The sequence below is a fragment of the Corythoichthys intestinalis genome, chromosome 19, assembly GCF_030265065.1.
Source record: "Corythoichthys intestinalis isolate RoL2023-P3 chromosome 19, ASM3026506v1, whole genome shotgun sequence".
Classification (NCBI taxonomy): Eukaryota; Metazoa; Chordata; class Actinopteri; order Syngnathiformes; family Syngnathidae; genus Corythoichthys; species Corythoichthys intestinalis.
The window spans coordinates 5,702,849-5,730,512 of NC_080413.1; the positions used below are offsets into that span (position 1 = coordinate 5,702,849).

The following is a 27,664-nucleotide window of genomic DNA, read 5'->3' on the forward strand; positions in this document are numbered from 1 at the left end:
GGTCAAAAATTGTAGGACAAGTAGCGTTTTGATTTAAAAAAAAAATTTTTTTTAAAGGTTAGGCAAAATGTTCATGTTTTTGTCAATTTACATTAGTAAATTGTAATCACAATAAAGTTAAGCAAAGCTATTACGACAATATATTTTTACTTAGGTTGACCGATAATGACTTTTTAACCGATATCCCGATATTGTCCAACTCAAACAATTCGACACCGATATCAAACCAATTCCGATATATGCAGTCATGGACTTAACATATTATGACTAATTGTATTGTGATGCCCCTCTGGATGCTTTAATAACGATAATGCTCGCATAACAAATCCTAAACAACTTCATCTGGAGTCACTAAATGGTTAATAAGCATAACTGGTGTCCTAAGGTATGACCAGCCCTTGTACAAAGGCAGAAGGACATTCACTTTGAAGGCAACATGCATATTGGCACAAAACCAATAATGAAAAACCGATGTCGAAATCATTTTAAAATGCTTTCGGCTACCCGATAATATCGGACGGGAATATCGGGAAACATGAAAAAGTTAACTGGTGATATCACGAGACCAAACTCAGAAAGTTATCATTTTGCAAAAGATATATTACATTAATAAATTTTACCCTTAATATCGCGGTATTGACGAAAGACGTATTGAAAATTTCGGAGACTTTCATGTTTTTGAAGTTGTCTCTTATAAATAGATCAAAAGGGATGGTGTAATTTTGCATCATTTTTGCACATATTTTTATAAAAGGTTCCGTATTTGTACGTTTGTGTTTAATATAACTCAAGAACAAATAAAGGGATTATCATCAAACTTGCTTGGCATATGAAGAAGTGATGAAATTTTCTTTAAAAAAATGAGATGCAGGATTAACCCGACGTCTTGTAAGAACGCTTCATCCCAAGGCTACCAGGGAGCGTATTGTGCTTCTGAAAGGCCCGGGACACAATACCGGCTTTGTGTGGACACTCCACATGTCCCCGCCATCGGCTGGGGGAGGGTTACCTGCAACGCGACAGCAGCCTTGATCCACCTCTTTACTCATTCCACGTCCAAAATCCATTTTGACCAGGCAGTGTTGTTTTTGACATTAGTCTTAGTCATATTTTAGTCAACTCAAAATGTGTTTGTAGTTTTTGTTGACGAAAACTCGAGTAATTTCGTCTAATTTGACGACGACGAAATGTTTTCGTTTGTAAAATTAAGACATTTTACTCCTAAAATAAATCAATAAAGGTTTCCAACTATTTTGAATGGAAATTGACAGACAAGCACATATTGTAGCATCTACAAGGACAACGCCAACTTGGTGATAACACACACTCAGTCAGAAAAAAAAAAAACAGTACATTATTTTAAATGAATTATACCCACCTGGACGCCACAAAATGTATGTAAAATAAGTTGTCCTAGAGTTTAAGAGGATGCTTGCGCTAACGCGAATGCCATTCTAATGCTACGAGTTGCATATAGTGTATAATGACCACTCAGCAAAGCTCTTTAAAAGCTAAAGCAACATCGCATATTCTCTAGTGTTGCAACGATTAATCGATTAACTCGAGTAATTTGATTAGAAAAAAAAGCATCGAATAAAATTTTCCTGCTACTAAGATTTGTTTAAATAGAGTGCTGTTGTAATGGTTTATTTTGAAAGTGTTTGCATTTAGTTTTATGGATTTTGGTGGATACACTGCCCTCTAGTGGCAACAGTGAGTATGACAACTCATTTAACATGACTGAATCCAGCTGCTCTCTGTTAAGGCAAGTTTTTGTTTGAGCTAATGTTTTTTGAATGCCTTCGTAATTTAGTTTATGGGTATATTTAACAGTTTTTTTGTGGGAATATATGTTTGAATGATTTAAGAGAATTGTTTAAAAAAAAAAAAAAAAAAAATTTTTTTTTTTTGCGGTAATAGCATTTAAGCTAGCGGACTTTTGTTCTGCAAGTTAGCCAGTTGTTCTTATGTTGTCCTTCGAGCCTCATTTGTTATTATTTTTGATAGAGTTTGAGGCTAAGCTCAGGTATTTTATTTTGAAATGCATTTATTGCTTTTGTGAAATGAAAGTGCAATTCAAAATCGTTTGATGTAGGATGACGACTCGGGTATTTTATTTTTTATCCGCATTTAATGCTCATTTGTAAGTGCAATTTTAGCAAGCCTTTATTTTTTTTATTTATCTCCTAACATGTACGCCTTATAAATTCCTAATCTGATTACGCCATTATTCGAACCAACTATTGATAGATTCATCAATTTTTTAAATAATCGATAGCTGCAGCCTTAATATTCTCTCTGGCCAAGATAAGTAAACAAATTTTACCGTTTGTGCAAGCCTGGAGATTGGAGCACATCACATGAGTGACACAACCAGACACTGACGATGCAGGCTAACTACACATAAATTGTCACAAATTGTGGACATGTGACGGAAACTTGTGCATTTTCGTCTCGTCAGACGAAAACTGGCATTAGGCTAATTATGTTTGAGTATCCCAAAACACGATTTTAGCTTGTTATCATCTCGTCATCATCATGAATAAAGTGTTTGTTGACGAAATATTTCCGTTATTGTCATCGTTGACAAAAACAACACTGTGAAGACGAGGTGCTGGCAGCATCACTTGCTAAACTGCGAGGTCTAAATGAATTCCGACGTTTATCTCCGTCAATGGCGCCAGTTGGACGCTTATGTCCTCCCTCCCCCGACACAAAAACACAGTGACTCCACATCCAAGCGGGCCTCATTAGCACCTGTGAAAAAGCTTTCACAGCCCTTCCCCTTTCCTGCCAAATCCTCAAGCACACTTCTGTCTTAGTCACACCCACGCACACTAGTTGAAGATATAACAGCTTGTGGTCCAGTTCGAATTGGGGACCCCGAAATGGAGTTAATGCTTCACCCGGGATCTCCCACTTTGTCATGGATACGCTGGCTTGGTAGGTGTCATTCCCCAACCAACTGGTGTTCTGACTAAACACTTGGCAATTGATTTTGGGCTTTATTTTCGAAGGATTTTTACGTGTTTGTTCATTATCAAACTAGGCAAACTCGTTTTAGGAGTTACTCTAGGTGTGACGTGTCAGATATGCGAACCAGAACACGTTTTTTTTTTTTTTATTAAGCTTAGGATGCAGGTTTCTTACAGTGTTTTGTCTCCACAGCCGTTTCTAATTTGGACGAGGAGAGCAAATGGACGGTCCACTACACGGCGCCGTGGCACCAGCAGGAGAACGTCTTCCTGCCGGGGAGCAGGCCACCTTGCGTGGAGGACCTCCACCGACAGGCGAAAGTCAACTTGAAGAGCGCCTTGCGAGGTAAGAGCAAGTTTCCTGCAGCCTCCAAAACCTTTGTCACATTTTAGGTCATGTAGGCAACAATTATTACTAGAGATGTCCCGATCGATCGGGTCCGATCACGTCATTTTCAAAGTATCGGAATCGGCAAAAAAATATCGGCCATGCCTTTTTTTAATATATATATTTTTTTTAACTAAATTGTTTTCTAATTGTATTTAACATTACAAACATAATATGTTACACTCATCCAGAGTCTTTAGATTAGGCTTAAGGTAGGGTTATCAAATCTATCCCAATAATGGCGGTAATTAATCTTTTAAAAAATGTATCACGTTAAAATATTTAATCCAATTAATGCATGCGCTGCACGACCCACCCACGCATTGTCGCGCTCAATCTGTAATGGAGCCGTTTTACCTATATAGAGAGATAAAAGGCAGTGTAAAATGAGTAGAGTGAATTTTGGCAGCCTGTGGAACCTTTTTTTAATTGGCTAAAGCCTTACAATCCCTCTCCCCACGATTAGAAATATCATGGGAAGTAGAGATGCACAATAATATCGGTCACCGATAATTATCGGCCGATAATGGCAATTATGACGTCACACAGATAATCCAGATAAAACGAAATTCAACCGATAATGCAATCCGATAATTATATACTTGATTTAGCCTCCAAACGTGCGTAATCAACAGTTTTGTTAAATTCTGCTAGTTTTAAGGAGGTGTTTTTGCAGTGTAGTAATGTGATATATGTTAGGAAAGGCATTTTTGTGCAACTTGGGTGTTTACTCTCTAAGTAATTGTTGCCAAAAGCTTACCATTACACAACATCATTGCCATTGTTTAGTTGTTGGAATTTACTACTTGTTCACATTTGATGTGGAAAAAAATAGCACTAAATTACATTTTTGCACAGTAACATTTGATCTTTGTATAGTTTAAAATTTCGCATACATATTTGAATAGAATTATCGGCGTGACATTATCGGTTATCGGGTGGAAGGGGCAGGAAATTATCGGTTATCGATATCGGTTGAAAAATGTATTATCATGCATCACTAATGGGAAGCAATGTGGGGAAGCAAGGTAGCAATGATCATTTTCTTAACGCCTTATATTATTTCCCAACGCAGAGAAGATATATCAATAGCACTACGCACAGTCATGGTTCCACTTCCCATCATGCATTTGGGCATGGCTACAGTATCATTTACTGAAAGCTCAACAAATACACTAGATGGCAATATTTAGTCACAATATACAAAGTCACAAGTCTTTCTATCCGTGGATCCCTCTCACAGAAAGAATGTTAATAATGTAAATGCCATCTTGAGGATTTTTTGTCATAATAAACAAATACAGTACTTATGTACTGTATGTTGAATGTATATATTCGTCCCAGTTTTATTCATTTTCTCTTAATGCATTGCCAAAATGTATATGACCGGGAAAAATTATCGGTAACGATTGGAATTGAATCGGGAGCAAAAAAAAAAAAAGCAATCGGATCGTGAAATATCGGGATCGGCAGATACTCAAACTAAAACGATCGGGATCGGATTGGGAGCAAAAAAAACGTGATCGGAACAACCCTAATTATTACATTTGGTATTAGGGGTGGGAACCTTACGATACGATACAATTTGCGCTACAAGGCTCACGATAACGATCTCACAATATGGTGATATAACAATTATTGATACATTGGTCAGGAAATTATTCTCCCAAATTTTTACTATTGAGGTAATAAACGGAAACAAACAACTGAATTGAGTTTATTACCACTAGATAGAGGCGATTCGATTATGACCTCCAGCCTGCTTTTAATGTTTGTATATTAGTTCCAAAATTGTTCAAAAATCCTCCGAGGCTAAACCAAACTACTATTTCAGTATCAAGTTAACAGTTCAAAATAGTAAATAAAATACTCAAGTCCCTATTCTGTATCAGCAGCTTTACACTACATTCAATTAATTTAATGTTATGAATCAATCGTTAAAGTTGTTAAAATTGCTCCCGTTATTCCATAATTTCCCTTCTGACTACCTATGACAAGTCAAAGTTTTAAAACCGTTTCATCATTTAAAGATAGATTTAAGTCAAGATTTTGCTGATTTAGGAGTATTTTAGATAAAAAGTTAATTAGGTTCGCCACAACAGAAAAGTCCACTGCTTTAAGATGGCGGCTGTTTACTAATGCCAGCAAGTCTGTCATTTCGCATCTAGTTCTCTATACATGTTCTTACGCTGCCTTCGTCTGTCATTTCGCAACTAGTTCTATATATATGTGATATCTACCGTAGCATTATTTGCCTGTATATTTATAGCAACTAGGAACTGGGTGTTGTTTGTAGCGGCTGTTGGCTGCAGTCAATCAAAAGTAGTGCTGCAACGATTAATCGATTAACTTGAGTGTTCGATTAGAAAAAAAGTGTTCGTTTAATTAAAGTGATGTTGTAATGGTTCGTTTTGAAAGTGTTTACATTTAGTTTTATTGATTTGGGTGGATACTCCAGCTGCTCCATGTTGAGACCAACATAAGCTAAGTTTTTGTTTGAGCTAATGTTTTTTTAACGCATTCGTAAAGTAGTTTATGGGTATATTTAGCAGTTTTTTTTTTTTTTTGTGGGAGTATGTGTTTGAACCATTTGTTAAGAGTAGAGATGTCCCGATCGATCGGGATGTCATTTTCAAAGTATCGGAATCGGCAAAAAAATATCGGACATGCCTTGTTTTAATATATATATATATATTTTTAATGAAATCGTTTTCTAATTGTATTTAATGTTACAGACAAAATGTGTTTGTTACACTCTGGTTCCAGAGTCTTTAGTTTAAGCTTAAGGTACGGTTATCAAATTTGTCGCGTTAGTGGCCAGAATTAATATATTTTACATTTATCACGTTACAATATTTAACGCAATTAACGCATGTGCTGCACGACCCACTCACTCATTGTCACGTTCAATCTATAATGGCGCCGTTTTACCCATACAGTATATAGAGCTAAAAGGCAGTGTAAAATGAGTAGAGTGAATTTTGGCAGCCTTTGGAGCCTTTTTTCAAATGGCTAAAGCCTTAATATCCCTCTCCCGTTAATTAGAATAATCATGGGAAGCAATGTGGGGAACCTTCATGAAGGGAATAGTTGATCTTTTTCTTAACACCCTATGTTATTTCCCAACGCAGAGAAGATATATCAATTGGTACCACGACGCACAGTCATGGTTGCACTTCCCATCATGCATTCGGGCAGAAGTTATATGGCTACAGTATCATTTATTAATTAAGTAACTATTTTTTAAAAATTAATCACGTTAAAATATTTCACGCAATTAACGCATGCACAGTACACGACCCACTCACGCATTGTCGCGTTCAATCTTTAATGGCGCCGTTATATCTATATATAGAGCTAAAAGGCAGCGTAAAATGAGTAGAGTGAATTTTGGCAGTCTCTGAAACCTTTTTTAATTGGCTAAAGCCTTAAAATCCCTCTCTCAACAATTAGAAATATCGTGGGAAGCAATGTGGGGAAGAAAGGTAGTGATTGATCTTTTTCTTAACACCCTATGTTATTTCCCAACGCAGAGAAGATATGTCAATTGGTGCCACTACGCACAGTCACGGTTGCACTTCCCATCATGCATTTGGGCAGAACAGTTAAATGGCTACAGTATCATTTACTGAAAGCTCAACAAATACACTAGATGGCAATATTTAGTCACAATATACAAAGTCACATTTATCCTTTAAGAATTGCGAGTCTTTCTATCCGTGGATCCCTCTCACAGAAAGAATGTTAATAATGTAAATGCCATCTTGAGGATTTATTGTCATAATGAACAAATACAGTAGTTATGTATTGTATGTTGAATGTATATATTCGTCGAGTTTTATTCATTTTTTTCTTAATGCATTGCCAAAATGTATATGATCGGGAAAAATTATCGGGAATGATTGGAACTGAATCGGAAGCAAAAAAAAGCAATCGTATCGGGAAATATTGGGATCGGCAGATACTCTAACTAAAACGATCGGGATCGGATCGGGAGCAAAAAAACATGATCGGAACAACCCTACTTATAACATCAATAATTGTATGCAAAACCCTGTAAATACATATGTTATCATTACAACATTAAAGAATAATTTGAAACATGTAAATATTCATCTTATAAATAACATCCATAAAATAATGTCTAATTTAAATAATACAAACCGCACATTCATTTTCTCACTCTCTCTCATATGATACATATGTGTGTGCGTGTGTAAGTGTGAATACATACGTAAAGTGCACATGAATATGTTTATAGAACTCTTATATATAATAATATACTACTTTTTAAAAATCCGCAATGCACTGAAAGTTAAGTAGCGAAAGATCACTGTACATTCTTTTGTAGTACTGTTTAAGCCTAGTGGCCCGCCAGGCTTATAAATCACTAAAAGAAACTGGTCTACGCAAGGTCTAGGTGAAAGAAGGTTACAGCTCCTAACTAATTACCACATTTTTGTTGGTTTTGTCAAGTAAACAAATATTTACTACGTTACTGTACTCCATTACTCATTGCCTTCCACTGACAGTGCTAGACGTCTTATCAGAATCCACACTTTCCCACTCCCGTTTATCAGTCCGGGCAAGTTTATCGTCACAAAAATGCGCAATTCTGCTTTAGCTTGCAGTTTGCTTCCCAACACCGGCGTGTGAGATCCTCTCTCTTCTAATCAGACACCCTCTTTGCAAACAAACAGCAGTCACGAGTACGCGAGTACACACACGAGTCGTAAGCCGACGCTTCCAGGAACGCCACCTGGGCTCGGGGTTACGGCGAGACCCTCCCCCTCGCTCCTCCGTCCCCGGGGGTCCTCGCTGAAAGACAACAGGTGTCACACGAGAGCACCTGTGTGTACGTGTGACCCAGTTTGTTTTTTTTAAAGGAACTCCCAGGAAGTTAGCGTACAAACACACCCTTGTTTAAACAGTCCTTTTACAAATGTTAACTTGATGTCCTTAGATTATTGACTGCTTTTGAGTCATTCTAATACACATTAGTTAGCCTAGTTAAGCCACTAATTGACAATCCATTATCAAATAAATCGACAACTGTTTAAAACAACAATTTTTGACCTAAAATTGGTCTTTTTTGAGCCTCTTAATAGTAAATATTCTCTTTATTTTGACATATACTTTAATTAAAAACTACTAAAAATACTTTAAATTGAAATGAGTTTATCACTAGTAGACGTTCAACCCTTTTGCTAGTCATACTTTTACTGGTTACATTAACATAACATAACACCCAACATTGACATATTATAATTAAAAACAAAAGGCAAAGAAATGTTTCCATTCTCTTTATTCATGACTTTATTCTTTTAAAAATACTTTTGATTAGGGCTATCAAACGATTAAAATTTTTAATCGAGGTAGTTACAGCTTAAAAATTAATTAATCGTAATCGCAATTCAAACTATCTCTAAATTATGCCATATTTTTCTGTAAATTATTGTTGGAATGTAAAGCTAAGACACAAGACGGATATATACATTCAACATATGGTACATAAGTACTGTATTAGTTTATTATAACAATAAATCAACAAGATGGCATTAACATTATTAACATTGTCTTAAAGCGGTCCATGGATAGAAAGACTTGTAGTTCTTAAAAGATAAATGTTAGTACAAGTGATAGAAATTTTATATTAAAACCCCTCTTAATGTTTTCGTTGTATTAAAATTTGTAAAATTTTCAATCAAAAAATAAACTAATAGCTCACCATTGTTGATGTCAATAATTACACCATGCTCACTCATGGTGCTGAAAGCCATAAAATTAGTTGGACCCAAGCGCTAGCAGAGGGCGCCAAACACCAAAAAACAAGTAACAAACTCTGCTGTCATTTTAATCTGTTTGAGCAGGGCATGTGCGTTCATTGCGTCAAATATTTTAATGTGATTAATTTAAAAAATTAATTACCGCCCGTTAACGCGATAATTTTGACAGACCTACTTTTGATTGAAATGAGTTTATCACTAGTGGACGTCCAATCTTAAAGGGTTCATTCCGACTTGCGCGGAAATTCAGGTTATGTCACCAGCGTAGGAACGGAACTTGTCCGTAACCCATGGACTCGGTGGTTAAAATTTTTCTTCCGCGACTTAATCTTTTGATACCGGCCACTAGGTGGTGCAACATCAGAATTAACAAAGATCATCACCCAAACAGCAAACACTTATCCTTTTATATCGGCTAAACTTTAGTATTAGTTGCGATCTTGAAAAAAGTGCATATATATCGGTTGACCTTTAGTACAAAGCGATGCGGGACAATTTTGCTCAGCCACTTGTCAGAAATGACAACCGCGAAGCAACGACTGATTCATTCCTTTAGTAAAGTTTGACTCACACGGGCCAAAGGTACGAATTCCCTAATAAAAAGCATCGTCGTAATTTCCAGCAATGTTCTTTATTAGTGCCCTAAAGCAGATCAATCAATAACTCATCAACTGGTCACAGGCAATAGAAACCCCGCCAACGAGGTCGTCGAGTTGCGCAACACGCGCCGCTGGGGTCGATATGATCGGTGGATTGCGCAACATCCAGATAATTAGAAGCCGGTTCAAATTTAGGACATGACCTGACTGTAATACGATGTAATAAAATGATATAATATGATGGTGTGTACTAGGGCTACCACAAACAGTAATTTTGATAGTTGAGTAATCACATTTTTTTGATAATTGGCTTGTTTTTATAAATCATTTACCGGAATTTTCGCATTATAAGGGACTATAAGTCGCACTATTCAAATTTGGCAAGAAAACCTAAGCTTCATTGCTTCATGAAGCTTCATTTAGCCATCTCTGCTCCCTTGGGGGAGACACTCAACACCAACACAACAACACCACTAATTCAAGGAATACTCGAAACAGCAAAATTTAATTCCAGTCTTTTTTCTCATCGAATTACTTGAGTTATTGGTAAAATGAACAATCAGAGGGGATGGTTAAAAAAAAAAACAACAACAACAACAACAACTTGTGATCGCTACGAAATCTGAGTGTCAAAAAGTGTTATTCAATATTTTCTGCGTCCTATATGGTATACTGGGGGCCGGGTTTCAAAAAGCTTCGGCTTCTCCCGTCTGCCCTTTTCTTTTCGGGTTGAATTAATTGTAAACATATACAAATGCTGTATGTTTGTTCGGATTTGTCATGCTCGAAGGGAAAATAAATAAATAAATAAATCGTTGCAGCACGAGTACACACACATTGTATACCAGCTTACAAAATCAATTCAGACATCAGCAATCGGCAGATTTTTTTATTTTATTTTTTAAAAATCCATATCAGCGTTTAAAAAAAAAAAGCCTAATGTATCAGTCGACCTCTACTGCTTTTTCAGCCCCATTGGGAGTGTTTAACGTTCACAAGTGTACTCCAATTAGACATGCTCATGTCATAAGGCTTTTTACTTGAGGGGTTGTGTAGTGGAACGTCACTAGGTTGTCAAAGCGAGACCATCAAGCCTCCGAGGAAGCGCGAGCTAGCGGGACATCTGACGGCATTCTGTTCAAACGCACGTCTACGTTTGCGCCCGCGAGACATGAAACACATGCGCTTGCTTCGTCACAGCAGGTGGTGATGAGAGGCGGTGTGAGTACTACTAAAAGATACGTTCAATAGTGGTGTTGACAGTCTGTTATTACTATTTTTTTTTTAGAACGAGGAAGATGCATTTACGAGGAAATAATTGTGTTATATATTTAACTCATTTATTTTGATAAATAATTGAAAACAAACAAACAAAAAAAGGAATTAACTCTTTCAGGGACAGTAGTTGGCTGGTAAAACCTTTAAACATCAAGGGACTATTTCTGGTCATTTAATAAAACCTTTATTAGTATTTTTTAAATGAGTTCTATAGGGCTGTCAAACGATTAAAATTTTTAATCGAGTCAATTACAGCTTAAAAATTAATTAATCGTAATTAATGGCAATTCAAACCATCTCTAAAATATGCCATATTTTTCTGTAAATTATTGTTGGAATGGAAAGATAAGACACAAGACGGATATATACATTCAACATACGGTACATAAGTACTGTATTCGTTTATTATAACAATAAATCAACAAGATGGCATTAACATTATTAACATTCTGTTAAAGCGATCCATGGATAGAAAGACTTGTAGTTATAGAAATTTTATATTAAAACCCCTCTTAATGTTTTCGTTCTAATAAAATTTGTAAAATTTTCAATCAAAAAATAAACTAGTAGCCTGCCATTGTTGATGTCAATAATTACACAATGCTCATGGGTGCTGAAGCGCATAAAATCAGTCGCACCCAAGCGCCAGCAGAGGGCGACAAAACCCCAAAAAAAACACAAGTAACAAGTGGACAATGCACTGTGCTGTCATTTTAATCTGTTTGAGCGGGGCATGTGCGTTAATTGCGTCAAATATTTTAACGTGATTAATTTTAAAAATTCATTACCGCCCGTTAACGCGATAATTTTGACAGCCCTAGAATTATAGTTGCTATAGCTTTTAATGTATTTTTTATACTTATGAATGTATTTATAAATAAATACAATGTTAATAAATATAAGGCAGTTAACATGAATAAAAACAGATGTACAGCCCCATTAACATAAAAAACACAGGATCACTATACAGTGCTGCTCGAAAGTTTGTGAACCCCACAGCGATGGTCAGATTTTTTGTAAAAAAAAACTAAAATAACCTTATTAAATGTTAAGTTATACCCAAATCCACAATACTGACATTCCAAATAATGGACTGAAACAAAAGAAATAGTTATATTGTCATTCTTTATTTAACAAAAGTGGTTGATTTAAGAAAAACTCAGATATCATGTGTGCAAAAGTATGTGAACCCCTTCAGTTAATAGGATATTGCGCCTCCTTTTGCAGAGATTACCTCAACCAAACGGTTTCTGTAGTGACTAATCAGCCTCTCACATCTACTTTGGGGGATTTTTGCCCATTCTTCCTTGCAGAACGCAGTCAGTTGAGAGAGGTTTGATGGGCGTCTGGCATGAACTGCTCGCTTCAGGTCCCGCCACAGCATTTCAATGGGATTTAGGTCAGGACTTTGACTGGGCCAGTCCAGAACACGAATCTTCTTCTTTTTCAGCCATTCCTTGGTTGTATTGCTGGAATGCTTTGGATCATTATCATGTTGCATGATCCACCTTCTGCCAAGCTTTAACTTCAAAACAGATGGCGTCAGGTTATGTTCTAGGATTTGACAATATTCCTCAGAATTCATGATTCCCTGGACTATGTGGAGTTGTCCAGGTCCTGAGGATGAAAAGCAAGCCCAGATCTTGACATTCCCACCTCCATGCTTCACTGTTGGGAGAAGGTTCTTTTGGTGGTATGCAGTGTTGACTTTTCGCCAGACATGGCGGTTTTAGTTGTGACCAAACAGTTCAATTTTGCACCTACATCAGTTGATGAAAACTCTTTTTAATTTAGTCTCGACAACACAACTGTTAAAAAAACAAAAAAAAACTACTGAATTGATTGATTAGGAAATCAGGTTGAAATAATAGAAAATTCCAAAATGTTGAGGGGGTTCACAAACTTTTGAGCAGCACTGTATATGGCGGAAAACACTCAGGTGACTTGAAGTTCCCCTCTGAGAGCCCCAATTTGGCCAAATTTCAAAATTGTCCTATATGCATGTGTGATACATCATTGGAAAACTTAAAATCTCAATTTTCTGGGGGAAGAAAAATTTTGAACACAGGGCATTTAAAAAAAAAAAAAATTTTTTTTTTTTTAAACAGCAAAACCGTATCTGGAAGTGAGATTATGTGTGAACAGAATTATAGACGCCACGACTTTAATGAGATATTATCGCGTACTTAGCTTGTTTTGATCCAAAAACTCCATGTCGCATGTATCACTGAGTGTCAAGACACAGCTGTGAATGGCCACAGCTGGATTTTTGGGGGGATTTTATGGGTGAAACATGGTAATATAACAAGGGTCGCGATGCAGAAATCACAGACATCAAGGAGTGGTCAAGATTTTCTTTTCCATATACTTACTATTTTAAATGTTTTTTTCAATTTTTCTTTTGGATCGATTATTTATCATCTAAAATATTGGGGAAAATGCGACAGTAACAAAACAAAACAAAATACAATAAAGCAATAGTTATGAGGTAGATATCCGTGACTTTTTTACAGACGCCATTTTTTTCATTGTGACGTAATTTATTTAAAAGTTTAAAATATGCTAGTGAAAATTGTTTTTAGTTTTTTTTTTTAAACGAAATATTACACATTAATTAATGATTCTTAGCTAAAAATGATAGACATTTCGAATAATATGATTACCTTCTTTTCATGGCTAGGTCAAAACAAAAGCGGTTGCGCGACGTCTGTAAAAGGGGGTTTCCTGGGTAAAACGGACAAATTAAAAACAGTTTGGGGGCTTAATACGCCATGAATCTGATATGACAGCATATAGACATATTTTTCTATCAAATACAGCAGTTCTTTTGGCTTAAAATACAACAGTTTATTTTAAAGAGGCGTGCAAGAGCAGAAACTGCGTTTTCAGCCTTGTCTGTGTTTTCCGCCATACATTAATGTAAATACTAGTGCTGCGACGATTAATCAATTAACTGGAGTAATTCAATTAGAAAAAAGATTAGAATCAAAATTTGCTGCTTCGAGTATTCGTTTAATTAAAGTGGTGTTGTAATGGTGTTTTGAAAGCGTTTGCATTTAGTTTTATTCATTTGGGTGGATACACTGCCCTCTAGTGGCACCAGTGAAAGTGACATAATTCATTTAACATGGCTTAATCCAGCTGCTCCCTGTTAAGACCAACATAAGATACGTTTTTGTTTGACCTAATGTTTTATTTTAATGCATTCGTAATTTAGTTTATAGATATATTTAGCCTATTTTTGTGGGAATATGTTTGTTGTTTGTGGGAACCATTTGTTAAGAGCATTGTAAAAAACTAAGTATATTAAAGCATTTTAGCTAGCGGACTTTTGCAATGTGAGTTAGCAAATTGTTCCTTTGTTGTACTTAAATCCTCATTTATTTATTTATTTTTTATTCCATTTGAGGCTCAGCTTAGGTATTTAAAATTTTTATGTTCTTTATCCGATTATTCGAACTAACTAGTTCATCGATTAATCGACAACTAAAATAATCGATAGCTAGAGCCCTAGTAAATATATCAATCATGACTTGAATTTTTATCCAATATTTAAAATATTTACTGCAATGTTAATAAAGGCCAAAGTAATGAAATTAAAATGAATAAAAACATAAATACAGCCCTAAGTAACACTCTAGATTTTTTTTCTCTAACCACATGCCATTGACGGTGAGAGACGTCCAATTCATTTAAACCGATGATTAAACTAAACGCATGACCCATCAGTCAAAATAGTTTAGACGTCTAGCGCCGTCACTGGCAGCCAATGAGTTCAATGAGTGCCCTGTAAGCTTGGGGGAAAAAAACAAAAAACTTAATTCATTCTTGAAAGGATTTGTAGTTAAATACTCATCCTTATGTTTGTGTTTTAGAATGTGACAAACTGAGGAAAGATGGCTTCCGCAGCTCGCAGTACTACTCTCAGGGACCCATCTTCTCCGACACCACGCGCTCCACCGGCAGCCTGCACGACGACGACGACGATGATGACGACGACAAAAAGGTGAATTTCACTGTACTGTACGCTGTACTGTAACTGTTGGAAACCCCTACTCTAAAAAGAGGTCTCCCATGAACACATTAAAACAGTACTTACCTGCCCTCTAGTGGTTACAAATGGACCATGTAACAGCCTGACATATATCTAAATATTGCCCCCATTTCTGCATTAGTCACAAAAATATTAATTGTGAACAAACAAACGGTCATTAAAGTATGATTTGTTATTCATTTGGCATAATGACCCAATTCTAACTTTCAGTCCCTGGCGTCGTCGGCCGAGGACGATCAGTCGCAGCTGTCCACCAGGTCGCAGACGCCCAGCGAAAAGGCGGACGACACAGACGCCCCGCCCAAAACTCCAACGCTGCCCACCCCGGAGGAGAAGATGAGACAGACGGCGCTGGCCGTGCCTACCGACATTGTCGCCATTAACGTCACAGGTGAGCTCACGTTGGCGTGTCGATAAGACGCCCGTCTATTGCAGTCAACGAGTTTAAAAAGTCCGTCCATTTTCCATTGTTTTTTCTTCTAGGACACAATAAATAATAGTACAAATAATTTTATAATTTTAAAAAATATAAGTTTTTTTTTTTTCTGTAGGTATAGGCTTTTTTTTTTTTTGAAAAATATGGTAGAGAAACCTATCGGCAGCCTACCTTGTTTTTTGGGAGAAAAATAAAAATATATTAAAATATTGAAGCAACACGAGGTAACTTTTCAAACTTATATTACAAAAAAAAAAAAAAAAAAAATTTTTTTTTCTTCATAACATTTGTGATGATACGTCAACTGACAACTCGTTGAATGACACCTCTTTTATATCTTGAGGGGGTCGGTATTGCGTTCACCGGAAATAGTTAACTTTGAGGTGGGTAAGAGGAAACTACCAAAAAAAAAAAAAAAAAACCTACAAATGTGCTTAGTGCTTTTTACGGCATATGTCACTTTATGGAGGTAGATTTGTGTCTTTATTATTCAATCAAAAAAAAAAGTTGCTTCAATCAAAATATATTACGGCTGTCACACGATTAAAATTTTTAATCGAGTTAATTACAGCTTAAAAATTAATTAATCGTAATTAATCGCAATTAATCGCAATTCAAACCATCTATAAAATGTGCCATATTTTTCTGTAAATTATTGTTGGAATGGAAAGATAAGACACAAGATGGATATATATATATACATTCAACATACGGTACATAAGGACTGTAGTGGGCATTTCACTCTACTGTCATTTAAATCTGTCTATGCTGTCCTCACTCCGAAGCGTCTACTTTTTCCAAAGCTAGACAGCTAGTGAACGACGCCTTAATAATTAGCCTTCTTCCTTTTTCATCTGATTTATTAATAAAATGGCCTCAAACCATTGTCCTCTTTAGACCGTCGTAAAACTACAAAAAAAGAGGACACAAGCATTGCATTAGCAACAACGTTAGCTTAGCATGCTATACAGGTTCACTAAACATAAACAAAAAGCGTCTCATACAAAAAATATAACATTTCGCTTACTAACATAATATGTACATTCTTTACAACAACCATACTTACGGACAAATCTTGTCCAAGGATCATATAAGCACAACATTATCAGCCCGAGACGTCGTGCAGCCATAATGAACTGGCAAGAAAGCAATAAACCACTTTTTTTTAAGTGGGAAAAAGTTTTGAAGGCACTTTTTTTTCCGATTGAATCATTTTGACACAAAGAGCCAACTTCAACGCTACTTCTGACATGTTTGAGTGGCAGGTGACTACGCCAATGGCATAAAAGCAGGAAGTAAGAATCATGGCCACCAGGGCTCCATCCAGCCATTGGACTCTGATGGAGTCCAAGCCGAAAATAGGGCACCGCTACGGGGGTGTGACAAAAAATTTTTCAATCAAAGAAAAATAGTTTTCAAATACATTTTTTTTTGAGTTTCAAATTTATTTTTGCATTCAAACACATTTTTTTTTCGATTGAAGTGACTTTTTCTTCAATTGAAAATATATATTTTGATTGAAGCAACTTATTATTTGATTGAAGCAACTTTTTTTTTTTTTTTGGATTGAATAATAAAGACACAAATCTACCTCCATATCACTTCCCCATGTCATTATAAAGAAGGAAGTCGATGCAAACGCTTGCACGCAAATTCGGCAAAAGTGGCAGAGCAACAAAAGTTTTGTCGGAGGAATAAAAGGATAAAAGGATACTCAAGAATCAACGTTGGCCCGGCTTTCACTTGCTGGCGTGACGTCAGCGCTGACAAGTTCGGGTGGGGTTGATGGGTTTGCCACACAAAGCCACACGGTTGCTAACTGTCATATGCTATTAGTGACAACGATTAATCGATTAACTCGAGTAATTCGATTAGAAAAAACATTCGAATTTTGCTGCTTCGAGTATTCGTTTAAAGTGGTGTTGTAATGGTTTGTTTCGAAATTGTTTGCATTTAGCTATACACGCTAAATTTTGGGTGGATACACTGCCCTCTAGTGGCAACAGTGAATATGACATAATTCCTTTCACATTGCTAAATTCAGCTGGTCCCTGCTAAGGGCAACATACGCGATGTTTTTGCTAATGTCCTTTTTTTTAATGCGTTCGTAATTTTATAGGAATATGTAGCCGTTTTTTGTGGGAATATGTGTTTGAACTATTTGTTAAGAGTATCGTGAAAAAAAATGGTTTATAGCATTTTAGCTAGTGGACTTTTGCTATTTTAGTTAGCCAATTGTTCTTTTGTTGTACTTAGATCATTTATAAAAAAAAAAAAATTTAAAGTCCGTTTGAGGCTCTGCTCAGGCATTTTATGTTCCTTATCCGATTACTTGATTAGTCGAACTAATTCACCGATTAATTGACTACTAAAATAACCGATAGCTGCAGCCCTATATGCTATTGTTTAGCCACAACAGGATTCATTACCTTATTACTATTTATCCTTTACACAGCCGCTGCAAACACAAATGTCGTTTCATCGATCTGCAGGCGACCGGGAGATCATGATTTTATGGCATTGTGCAGGTGTGTTCTGATCTTCGTGAGAAACGCAGTCTTCCTTAAGGCAAAACACTTCCGCTTTTGTCCACCGGCGTCGCTAAAATTGACCAAACCTAAAAAGTTACCTAGTGTTGCTTTAAGTTGACAAATTTTAAAATGATGACTATTATGTGTTATTAAGAGCCCTTTATTAACAATACTTAAAAGACAGATATATATATATATATATAGTATATTTATATGAACTTTTGGACTGTTGTATATGTGTAATGTATATATAAAGCACACAAAGGAAATGTTTTAGCAAACTAACAATATTACAATACAATTCAGTGGTATTGCAGAGAGCTGGAAGAGGTTTGTTCACAAATTAACCACAAGATGTCGCCATTGCTCTTCTTAACAGCAGGCTTCTAGAGCAATAAGTAACACAATTGTGTTAAAAGTACTCAATATTAAGTATAATTGAAAAATTAAATATTTAGAAAATATTACAAATACTAGCAATATAGAATTTGTATATAAATGAACACAAAATCTTATTCCTAGAATATGAGAAAAATAATTTGAAATGCTTACATATATACGGTATATACAATATTTTAAAATTTAAACATTTTAAAGTAAATATTAAAACTAAGATACTCCTTTATTGATTCCCCCCATAGGGGGAATTCAGGTATTGCAGCAGCATCAAAACAGCCTAGAGTCAAAAGTATAAAATATAGAAAACTATATAAAAAGTATATGCACAAGTGGAATCTAAAGTCTAAATCTAAACTATGAAATCAAAGTTCGTACAAATAGTTCATAAATGTTCTTTCTGAATTATAATGGTTCAACACACAATACAAACAATATAATCATACAGTATTACATGTATTTTCCCCCAAAGTCTTAAACAAAAAAAAATACTAAAATTTAAAATACTTACAAATAATACTACTAACCAACGAATGGATATTTCCATCTTTTAATAACAACCAAAGTACTTGCATATATTTTCTCTCATTTCCATGCATGTTATTCCTTACCTCTGATTTGTACTGCACTCCTTGCAAAAAGCAGCATCTTCTCCTCCTCCTTTTGTGGCCTCTTCAAACAATCCTCAGCGCCACAAGAGGAGCGAGAAGATGCTCTTTTTTGCTTTTGCCTGAAGATAAACACAGTGCACGAACTCCTCCACTAACCGCTTGTCTCATCCGGTCGTCCGGACCGCGCTCAGGCGCCGTCTTCGACCGGCAGGCCAGTATCCGGCGCTCCCTGGTTAACACGGACACGGTGTCCCGCCGGTCCAAGAAGGTCAAACGCAGAAAGACTATATCGGGGCTGCCCGACGACATCGACCTGGAGCTAGGTACGCTTCGCTGCGGCAACGCTGCCCTCTGCTGTCATCAATTGTACATACAGTGATGCTTTTTGCAAACAAAAAGTGTTGGCGGGGATCCTCGCCGTTGATTTAAGCCCAGTGTCCTCCTTTTTCCGCAGCCAATCCCTTTCTACCGCCTTATCTTAATATGCTCTACTTTTTTCCGCCGTGAAAATTTCTTTGAAGTCCACTAAGCCGAGTGTTTTGTTGAACAACTTTCATGGCGGCTCGGTTTAATTTAGGCTTTTACATAGCAGGCGTTAGGATACAAAGGCGCGAATGAACTAGTGGTGTGACAATATACAGTGGAGCAAATAAGTATTTAGTCAACTAACAATTGTGCAAGTTCTCCTACTTGAAAAGATTAGAGAGGCCTGTAATTGTCAACATGGGTAAACCTCAACCATGAGAGACAGAATGTGGAAAAAAAACAGAAAATCACATTTTTAAAGAATTTATTTCCAAATTAGAGTGGAAAATACGTATTTGGTCACCTACAAACAAGCAAGATTTCTGGCTGTCAAAGAGGTCTAACAAGGTCTAACGAGACTCCACTCGTTACCTGTATTAATGGCACCTGTTTTAACTCATTATCAGTATAAAAGACACCTGTCCACAACTTCAGTCAGTCACACTCCAGACTCCACTATGGCCAAGACCAAAGAGCTGTCAAAGGACACCAGAGACAAAATTTTAGACCTGCACCAGGCTGGGAAGACTGAATCTGCAGTAGGTAAAACGCTTGGTGTAAAGAAATCAACTGTGGGAGCAATTATTAGAAAATGGAAGACATACAAGACCACTGATAATCTCCCTTGATCTCGGGCTCCATGCAAGATCTCACCCCGTGGCGTCAAAATGATAACAAGAACGGTGAGCAAAAATCCCAGCACCACACGGGGGGACCTAGTGAATGACCTACAGAGAGCTGGAACCACAGTAACAAAGGCTACTATCAGTAACACAATGAGCCACCAGGGACTCAAATCCTGCACTGCCAGACATGTCCCCCTGCTGAAGAAAGTACACGTCCAGGCCCGTCTGCAGTTCACTAGAGAGCATTTGGATGATCCAGAAGAATACCGGGAGAATGTGTTATAGCCAGATGAAACCAAAATAGAACTTTTTGGTAGAAATACAGGTTCTCGTGTTTGGAGGGCAAAGAATACTGAATTGCATCCGAAGAACACCATACCCACTGTGAAGCATGAGGGTGGAAACATCATGCTTTGGGGCTGTTTTTCTGCAAAGGGACCAGGACAACTGATCTGCGTAAAGGAAAGAATGAATGGGGCCATGTATCGAGAGATTTTGAGCCACATGGTTGCTAAGCATCATATGCTATTGTTTAGCTACAACTGGATTACCTTATTACTATTCATCCTTCACACAGCCGCTGGAAACAGAAATGTTGTTTAATCCATCTGCAGGCGACGGGGAGATTGATTTTTGATTGATTGATGATTTTACGACACTGCGGGTGCGCGCTGGTCCTCTTGGGAAACGTAGTCTTCTTTAAGACAAAACACTACCGTTTTTATGGCCCGGCATACACTGAAAAGTTACCAAGTGTTGCTTTAATTTAATGTTTTTTAAATCGATTTAAATTATGCTAAAGCTGTTTTTTTCATAGTATTGAACTGATTCACTTCTTTAAATAATTGCACGCCATTGACGGTGATGAACATCCAATTCATTGAAACTGTTAGGACAGGACGTGAATGCTCATGTTTCAGTACCATTGACTGCACTGCACGTCCAATCCTTTTTGACTGGGAGGAATGAATGCTAGTCAAAAAGGACTGGAGGTGTAGCGCCGTCAATGGTAGCCAGTAACGGTTTTAAAAAAAAAAAAAAAAAATTAAAGTGGAAAAAAATTCACTAATTTAGTTTGAAAAAGTCTATTTGAGATTTAAGATCAATAATTAGCATATACTGTACATTGTGGTCATATTTGTAGTACTTGCTTAGTAGCGTTTTCGGGCTCCACTTTTGCCTCCAAAGTGCAGCTTGTGTGCCGCATAGTTAATGATTATTTATGCCCCCCGCGTACGCAGTGGGCCGTCCCGTAGCGGCGAAAGTCATTCCTCTTTGCGACCGCATCAGTCTAACCTGCCGCGCTTGTTAGCCCCCGCTAACTGTCCTGTCGATTCGTCCCTCGCTCGTCGGCTTTCTCCTGCCGCTTAATCTACAGCGGCAGCTGCAGCGATGTCCGAAGCGTCAATCCGGCTTTTAGCGAGCCGGCGTTGCGCTTCGTGCGTGTCGTGCAAGGCGAGTATCACCCCCTCCCCCATTCTCTAAAAAAATGTTGCACTTGCCTTTCGTGCACCCTGCATGCTGTTCTCTGCATGACCGACTAATTGGCGCGTACGCATGTACCTGTAGATGCACGCCGACAGCCCTAAACCTCGAGGTGCTGTTTAGTGACTGTTAGATGAAGGCTAAACTTGTTAAGGAACCCCCACGTCTGCTCTCATTTCCTTCCCCGCTTAATGAGCAAAACCAGAAGTCATTAACGCATGATAATTTGCAGTTAATCGAATTAATTAGCTACTGAGCAGCAGCACCGCTACGCTAAGTAGCAGTAAGTTACTGACAATCTTGAATTTTAATTCATCTTTTTTTCCCCCCGACAGCTGCAAAAGGACGCGGCGGAGAGTTACGACCGCATTCCATGTTCATCCCGGGACAGTACTCCACGCTGGGCCGGGTGGGGAGCGTCAACTCGGCCCTCCGGCGCTCCCGTACCAGAGATTCTAGCTGCCAGACGGAGGACGTGAAGGTGGTCCAGCCGTCTGTGAGGAAAATCCGCGCTAAGAGAGGGCAAGGAATCGCCGCCCAGATAGCCGGAATTTCTACGTCCTCCTCCACCGGGAGCTTATCGGTCTGCGGCGGCGACAGCTCTGGCGTGCCGACGCTGCCCCGTCAGCATAACGGAGACCGGGCGCGATTTAACAGTTTGCCCCGCCAAGGCGCCAGGGTGTCCCTCAGCGCAGACCCCATCTACAGCAGCACCCCCATCAAATCGGAGGATCGCGGCGTTCCAAGGAGGCAGATTGGAAAGCTCCAGGCGGATGACACGGCGGTACACATGAGGAACATCCCAAGGACAGGCACCCTGCCCAGGCCCAGGTCTCAGGAAGTGCAGCGGACGCGGTCCAATGAGTGGGGAGGCGGTCCGGCCCGCGTGGTGTTGCCCCACGCCGCCTATTCCACGTCATTCATCCCCAACGCCACGCTCTCCGGTTCGTCCGAAGTCATCACTCTTGGCGCTTCGGGACAGCCTTCCCACTCGCCCACGGTCCGGACATCCGGTCCCGCCATTTTCACCCACAGTTCCACCTGTCCGGCACTGGCCACTTCCACGCCGGCTCGCGTGCCGATCGAGGGGAGTCGCTCTGATGACGGCTCGCACAGTCACAGCACCTTGCCGACAACGCCGCCCTCATGTCAGACCGACGAGCGCTGGATCTACGACACGCCGGAAAACTTGGTAGTTCCGCACCGCTCTCTGACCTCCAGCTCCTCCACTCCCATCAACCAGCTGTACAGCAGCCTGGAGGCGTCATCCAGGACAACCACCGATTCCAGTTCGCTCTACTCCCAAGACAATGACGGCTATTTCACCTCCATGCACCTGGACTCGGGCCTGCGATCACGCGGCCAGGGCGGCGGGCACGGCCCGGCGACCAGACACAGCATGTACGAGTGTCGCGAGATGGCCGCCGGTCAGGACGAGTACGGGAGCTTGTACAGCGATCGTTCCCTGTCCCGCAGCATTTCTCTGCGCAAGTGCAAAAAGCCCCCGCCGCCCCCGACTCGCACAGACTCCCTGAGGAGAAAACCCGGTCCCAAGAAGCCCCTGGGAGGCGTCTGCGCGATTGGCGAATCAAACGCCGGCACGCTCAACGAGAGTCTGATCGCCACACTGCAGCAGAGTCTTCAGCTGGGTTTGAGGCCCGGCAAGGGTGCGGGGGCCTCTCCGTCGTCACCCTCCCACAGTCCCAGCAGCGACTACGAAGACCCTTGGGTGCTGCGTCCGCGGAGCCAGAGCAGCGTTAGCGCCGGGAGTTCGGCCACGTCGCTGACCGCGAGCGCAAACGGCGTGTCCAACGCGTACTCGCTTTGCCCCGTGACCCCCGCTCATAGCGATACCAGCAGCTTACGATCCGACTACGCCGACTCTTGGGGCTACTACGTGGAGTACCCTCGTAACCACGGCGACCAGAGCGCTCAGACCCCCGCGGCTCACATCGCCGACGGCACAACCGCCGGACCTCGGCAGGGAGAACGACATAACGGAAATGACGGAGTCAGCCGTGCCCCAGGAACCGAAATCCAGACGGAAGAAGTGGCAGTAAAAGGCAAAACCTCCTCCCCGGAACGAGTGCACAGATTGACTTCGCCCTCTAGCGGCTACTCCAGCCAGTCCAACACTCCCACGGCCGGAACCCCGGTCCCCTCCGGGATCAGGGCCATGTCTCCCTCGGGCAATCGCCCCAGGCCCAGAGTCCCTGAGAGGAAATCCTCTCTGCTCTCGTCTCTCTCCGGGTCCTCGTCCTCCACCTCCCTGTCCTCCAATACCTCTGATTCTCTCAAGAGCGCCGGGCCCCCCGCCCCACCGCCCCTACCGCTGACCTCGTCCTCCACCCCGACCACCCCCCTCAGCCCGCCGCCGCCATTCCCTTCATCTGCACCGGCTGACATGAATGTAGATCCTCTTCTTCAGAACATGGCGCAAACACTGAGCCCGCCCCCAGGTTGCTCCACTTCCCCGGAGTTCCCGCCGCCACCCTCACCCGAAACGCTTTTCCGCCCCAGCGTGTCCCTCAACGGGAGCTTTAGTCCTCCTCCTCCCGTATCCCTCAAGGTGCCTCCGCCGCCTCCTCCGCTGCCAGCTGCCACTTCTATCTCTTCCTCCAAGTTTCCTGTCATGTCGGCGCCCAAAAACGCGGTACCCAACAGTCCCACCAAGTCCCCCATGCTCCTCATCACGCCGTTCGCCCTGCAGAGCGTTCGGCTGCGTTCTGTGCGACGGACGGAGGAGTCCGAGCTATACTTTGACTCACCGGAGCATCAACCCCAGGACGAGAAGACAAAAGATTCCTCTCCGTCTCCCGTTTCGAAGCTTTTGGAGGAGCTATCATTGGAGTGCGGCATCGCGAACGACACACCCGACTTTCCACTTGTCAACGGGATGCTCGAAAAGCAGAGCTGTCTTTCGAACGGCATCGAAGCGTTGCCGAGGGACGCCGGTTCCCCAGTCAAACAGAAGCCACCTGTCATCGCCAAGAAACCCAAATTCTCTTTCATCCTGCCGCTGAGCCCTCTGCCGGTCCAGGAGGTGATCCTGTCCCCTTGCGAGGACGTAGACGCTGCCCCGCAAGAACCAGAAAAAAGCGAAGAGGAGATACAGGAAGAGAGTTCCGAGGCATCCGCCGAAATCCAGGACGACTCTCAGGCGTCCACCGGCTCGGACGGGGAACCCTTCCAGAACGGAGACGATGACGGCACGAGCAGTACGGCGGGCTCCGTCAGCTCCAAGGAGGACGACGCAGGTTTGTCTTTTAACATCTTTGGCACTCATTTCCGAAACGCCGATGGCGGCAAACTCATTAGTTTAAGCCTGTTTTCTGTAAGCCTGAAGGGGGGCGGCCGTGAAATTCATCGGGCTCACTAAAGATAAGCGAGACGCACTTAAAGCCTGTGAAGTTTGAAAAGTCGAGCGGGGATGCTGCTTATCAGCCACGCAGCAGCACTCTCCCATCCTCTTCTTAGCTTCTTGTCATTTTCCCCTTCGGCAGCATAGCGGTTCACATCGTGGACTCCGGAGTACCTTCGAAGGATCATCCCTTGTCCCAAATCAATTTTCCATGTCGGCCTCATTCCTCACTTAACCCTTTCAGTAGGCCTGTCGCGATAATAAATTTTAGTGCAATATGCGATATTATTGCCCCCCCCCCCAATTTTTTTAAAAACCAATTTACAATAACACATTGACAATACAGTATATATTAATAGATCAAGTACACCATTTAAACGCGATAAGAAATCACAACTAAAGACAACAATATTAATACCGCACAGAATAAATAAAATATGTTTTTCAAGAAAAAAAATACAATTGCAGTTAATAACTAGAAACTGCAATTTCGGGAGAAATTACTTCTGGTCGTTGCCATGTGGAGATACAGATCTTAGCCCCAGCCTAGGTTGGTTTGGGGACAATTCGGGGGCAATATCAGGTCACTTCCTGTCTATTTGGGGACATTTATGGGGCCTAGGATAATGATATCAGGTCATTTGGGAACATTTGGGAGGCGTGGTCTAGTCATATCAGGTCATTTGGGATCTTTTGGGGGGCGTGGCCTAGTCATATCAGGTCATTTGGGAACATTTAGGGGGCGTGGTCTGATCATATAAGGTCATTTGGGAACGTTTGGGGGCGTGGCCTGATCATATCAGGTCATTTGGGGGCGTCTCCTATTGATATGTGGTTATTTCCTGCTGATTTGGGGACATTGTTTTTTTTGCCATTGAAAATGAATGGGAAAAAATTTGGACGTTCATAGCAGTTAATGGCATCCAAGTACATTGGCATCTATAGAATGGACAAACATGCCCGTCAATGGCCTTAACAGAGGAAATGCCATTGGAAATGAATGGAAAATTTGGACGTCCATGTCCGTCAATGGCAGCACCCTCTATAAGCGTCAATGGAAGCGGGGAAGTTTGGGGGACACGTGGTATTGATATCTGGTCATTTTCTGTTGATTTGTGGAAATTTTCTTGGGGATAATAACAAGCATTTAGGCAAATGAAAAATTTCCCCCTCATAGCTTCTGCAATGGTGTTCCATAGGGATGCAACGATACAGTTAAGTCAAGGGGAACTTTGAAGTAAGGTTGGCCAACCATGTTTTTGAATAATATCAATGGCTAAACAATTATAAGCATATTTTCTTTTTTTTTTTTTACGCAACCCTTCCAGATTCTTTGTTTAACCCATAGCAACGCCCTTGACAACGAAAATGCTTTTCTTCGGCAATCTTCGGAAATCTTCGGAAATTACGTCACACCGGGAAGTGCGAGGGAAGTCCGCCATAGAACAGTATTGTTTGTTGCATTGTTTCTCGGTAAGATGCCACCGCGGTGTGTGGCCATGTTTTGTTCTCACTCAAACGAAAAGTTGTATGAGTGGCCAAAGGATAGCAGGGCACGTAAATGGACATCTTTCGTTCGCACGAAGCGAATGAATTTCATGCCATCATCGAGTAGTGTTCTCTGCTGCAAACACTTGGAAGATGCCTGCTTCCTTAACCGGTCTGCTTATGATCAAGGATTTGCCAAAAAGTAAGTGTGATTTTTGGATAGATGACTGATGACTTTGTCAAAGCAGAGGCTGCCAACTGTTGTGGAATGAACAGTATAAGCTAGCGACGTTAGCCGAGGCTATCCCCGATCATAGTTGTTGTTGCGTTCGCTAGGTTAAGCGTGTTTAAATTGTGCGTCATCTACGATCTTGTCCGAAAGGGTTAATCCACTATCAATCGGGAAAGGGGTGTGGATGTGCACATAAGCGGGTCGGCGTCGCGATAATTCACGGTCATGTTGCAGATAGCCTTCTAGTTTGTGTTTCGCCGCTTTGCGAGAGCCGCTGACAGGTGACAAGTGTTGCTTTTAATGTCTGGCAGCGAATCAGCGAGCGCGCAGGCCACGCAGTGAATCATGGGAAATGTAGTCTCGGGACAACACTGAATTGGTGCTTTGTAATCTGTTCGCTTGTGTGAAAAAACTACATTTCCTCACGCCATTAGACGCCACTTTGTTTTCTTAATGATGCCTCAAAAAAGTGGAGAAAGTCATCGGCGACTGTGATATAGTGGATATTATTTAGTTGTAATACGGGAATTGACCAGTAGAGTGTACGCATGTCATTTAGATGTGTTATTGTTTGTGCCTTACTCCTTCACTAAGAGAAAAACGTTATTGTTCAGAGTCACTTGGCAAGACGATGAGTAAAGTTGTAAAAGCCAATAAAGGTGTCGTGTGGGTCACTCGGTCAAGATATAACAACGATTCATCTCCTCCCCCGCCCCCCCAACGTTTTTGTTTTATTATTTAATATGCACGAGAGCTGCCGGATCTGCCAAAATGAACATGAAGTCTGATTTTTTTTTTTTTTTAACAATGTCATCAGATAGACAAAACCATAAAATTATGTGCAAATGCCTGCATCTTCAAATCATGAAAATAATAACAGCCTATATCTTACC

General features: G+C 40.3%; 1 protein-coding gene across 8 annotated transcripts in view; it reads left to right on the top strand.

Annotated features, from left to right (window-relative positions):
- nhsl1b (NHS-like 1b) overlaps positions 1 to 27,664 on the top strand; it is a 194,202-nt gene that overhangs the window by 148,152 nt on the left and 18,386 nt on the right. For 6 of the 8 annotated variants that reach the window (XM_057823079.1, XM_057823082.1, XM_057823080.1 and 3 more), the window contains exons 2-6: positions 3,169 to 3,321; positions 14,902 to 15,032; positions 15,291 to 15,471; positions 19,246 to 19,377; positions 22,026 to 24,947. In XM_057823079.1, coding sequence (XP_057679062.1) covers positions 3,169 to 3,321; positions 14,902 to 15,032; positions 15,291 to 15,471; positions 19,246 to 19,377; positions 22,026 to 24,947 — 3,519 coding nt within the window. Of the gene's footprint in view, positions 1 to 1,993; positions 2,944 to 3,168; positions 3,322 to 14,901; positions 15,033 to 15,290; positions 15,472 to 19,245; positions 19,378 to 22,025; positions 24,948 to 27,664 lie in introns of those variants that run through there. The other 2 variants (XM_057823083.1, XM_057823081.1) reach the window with 2 other exon arrangements.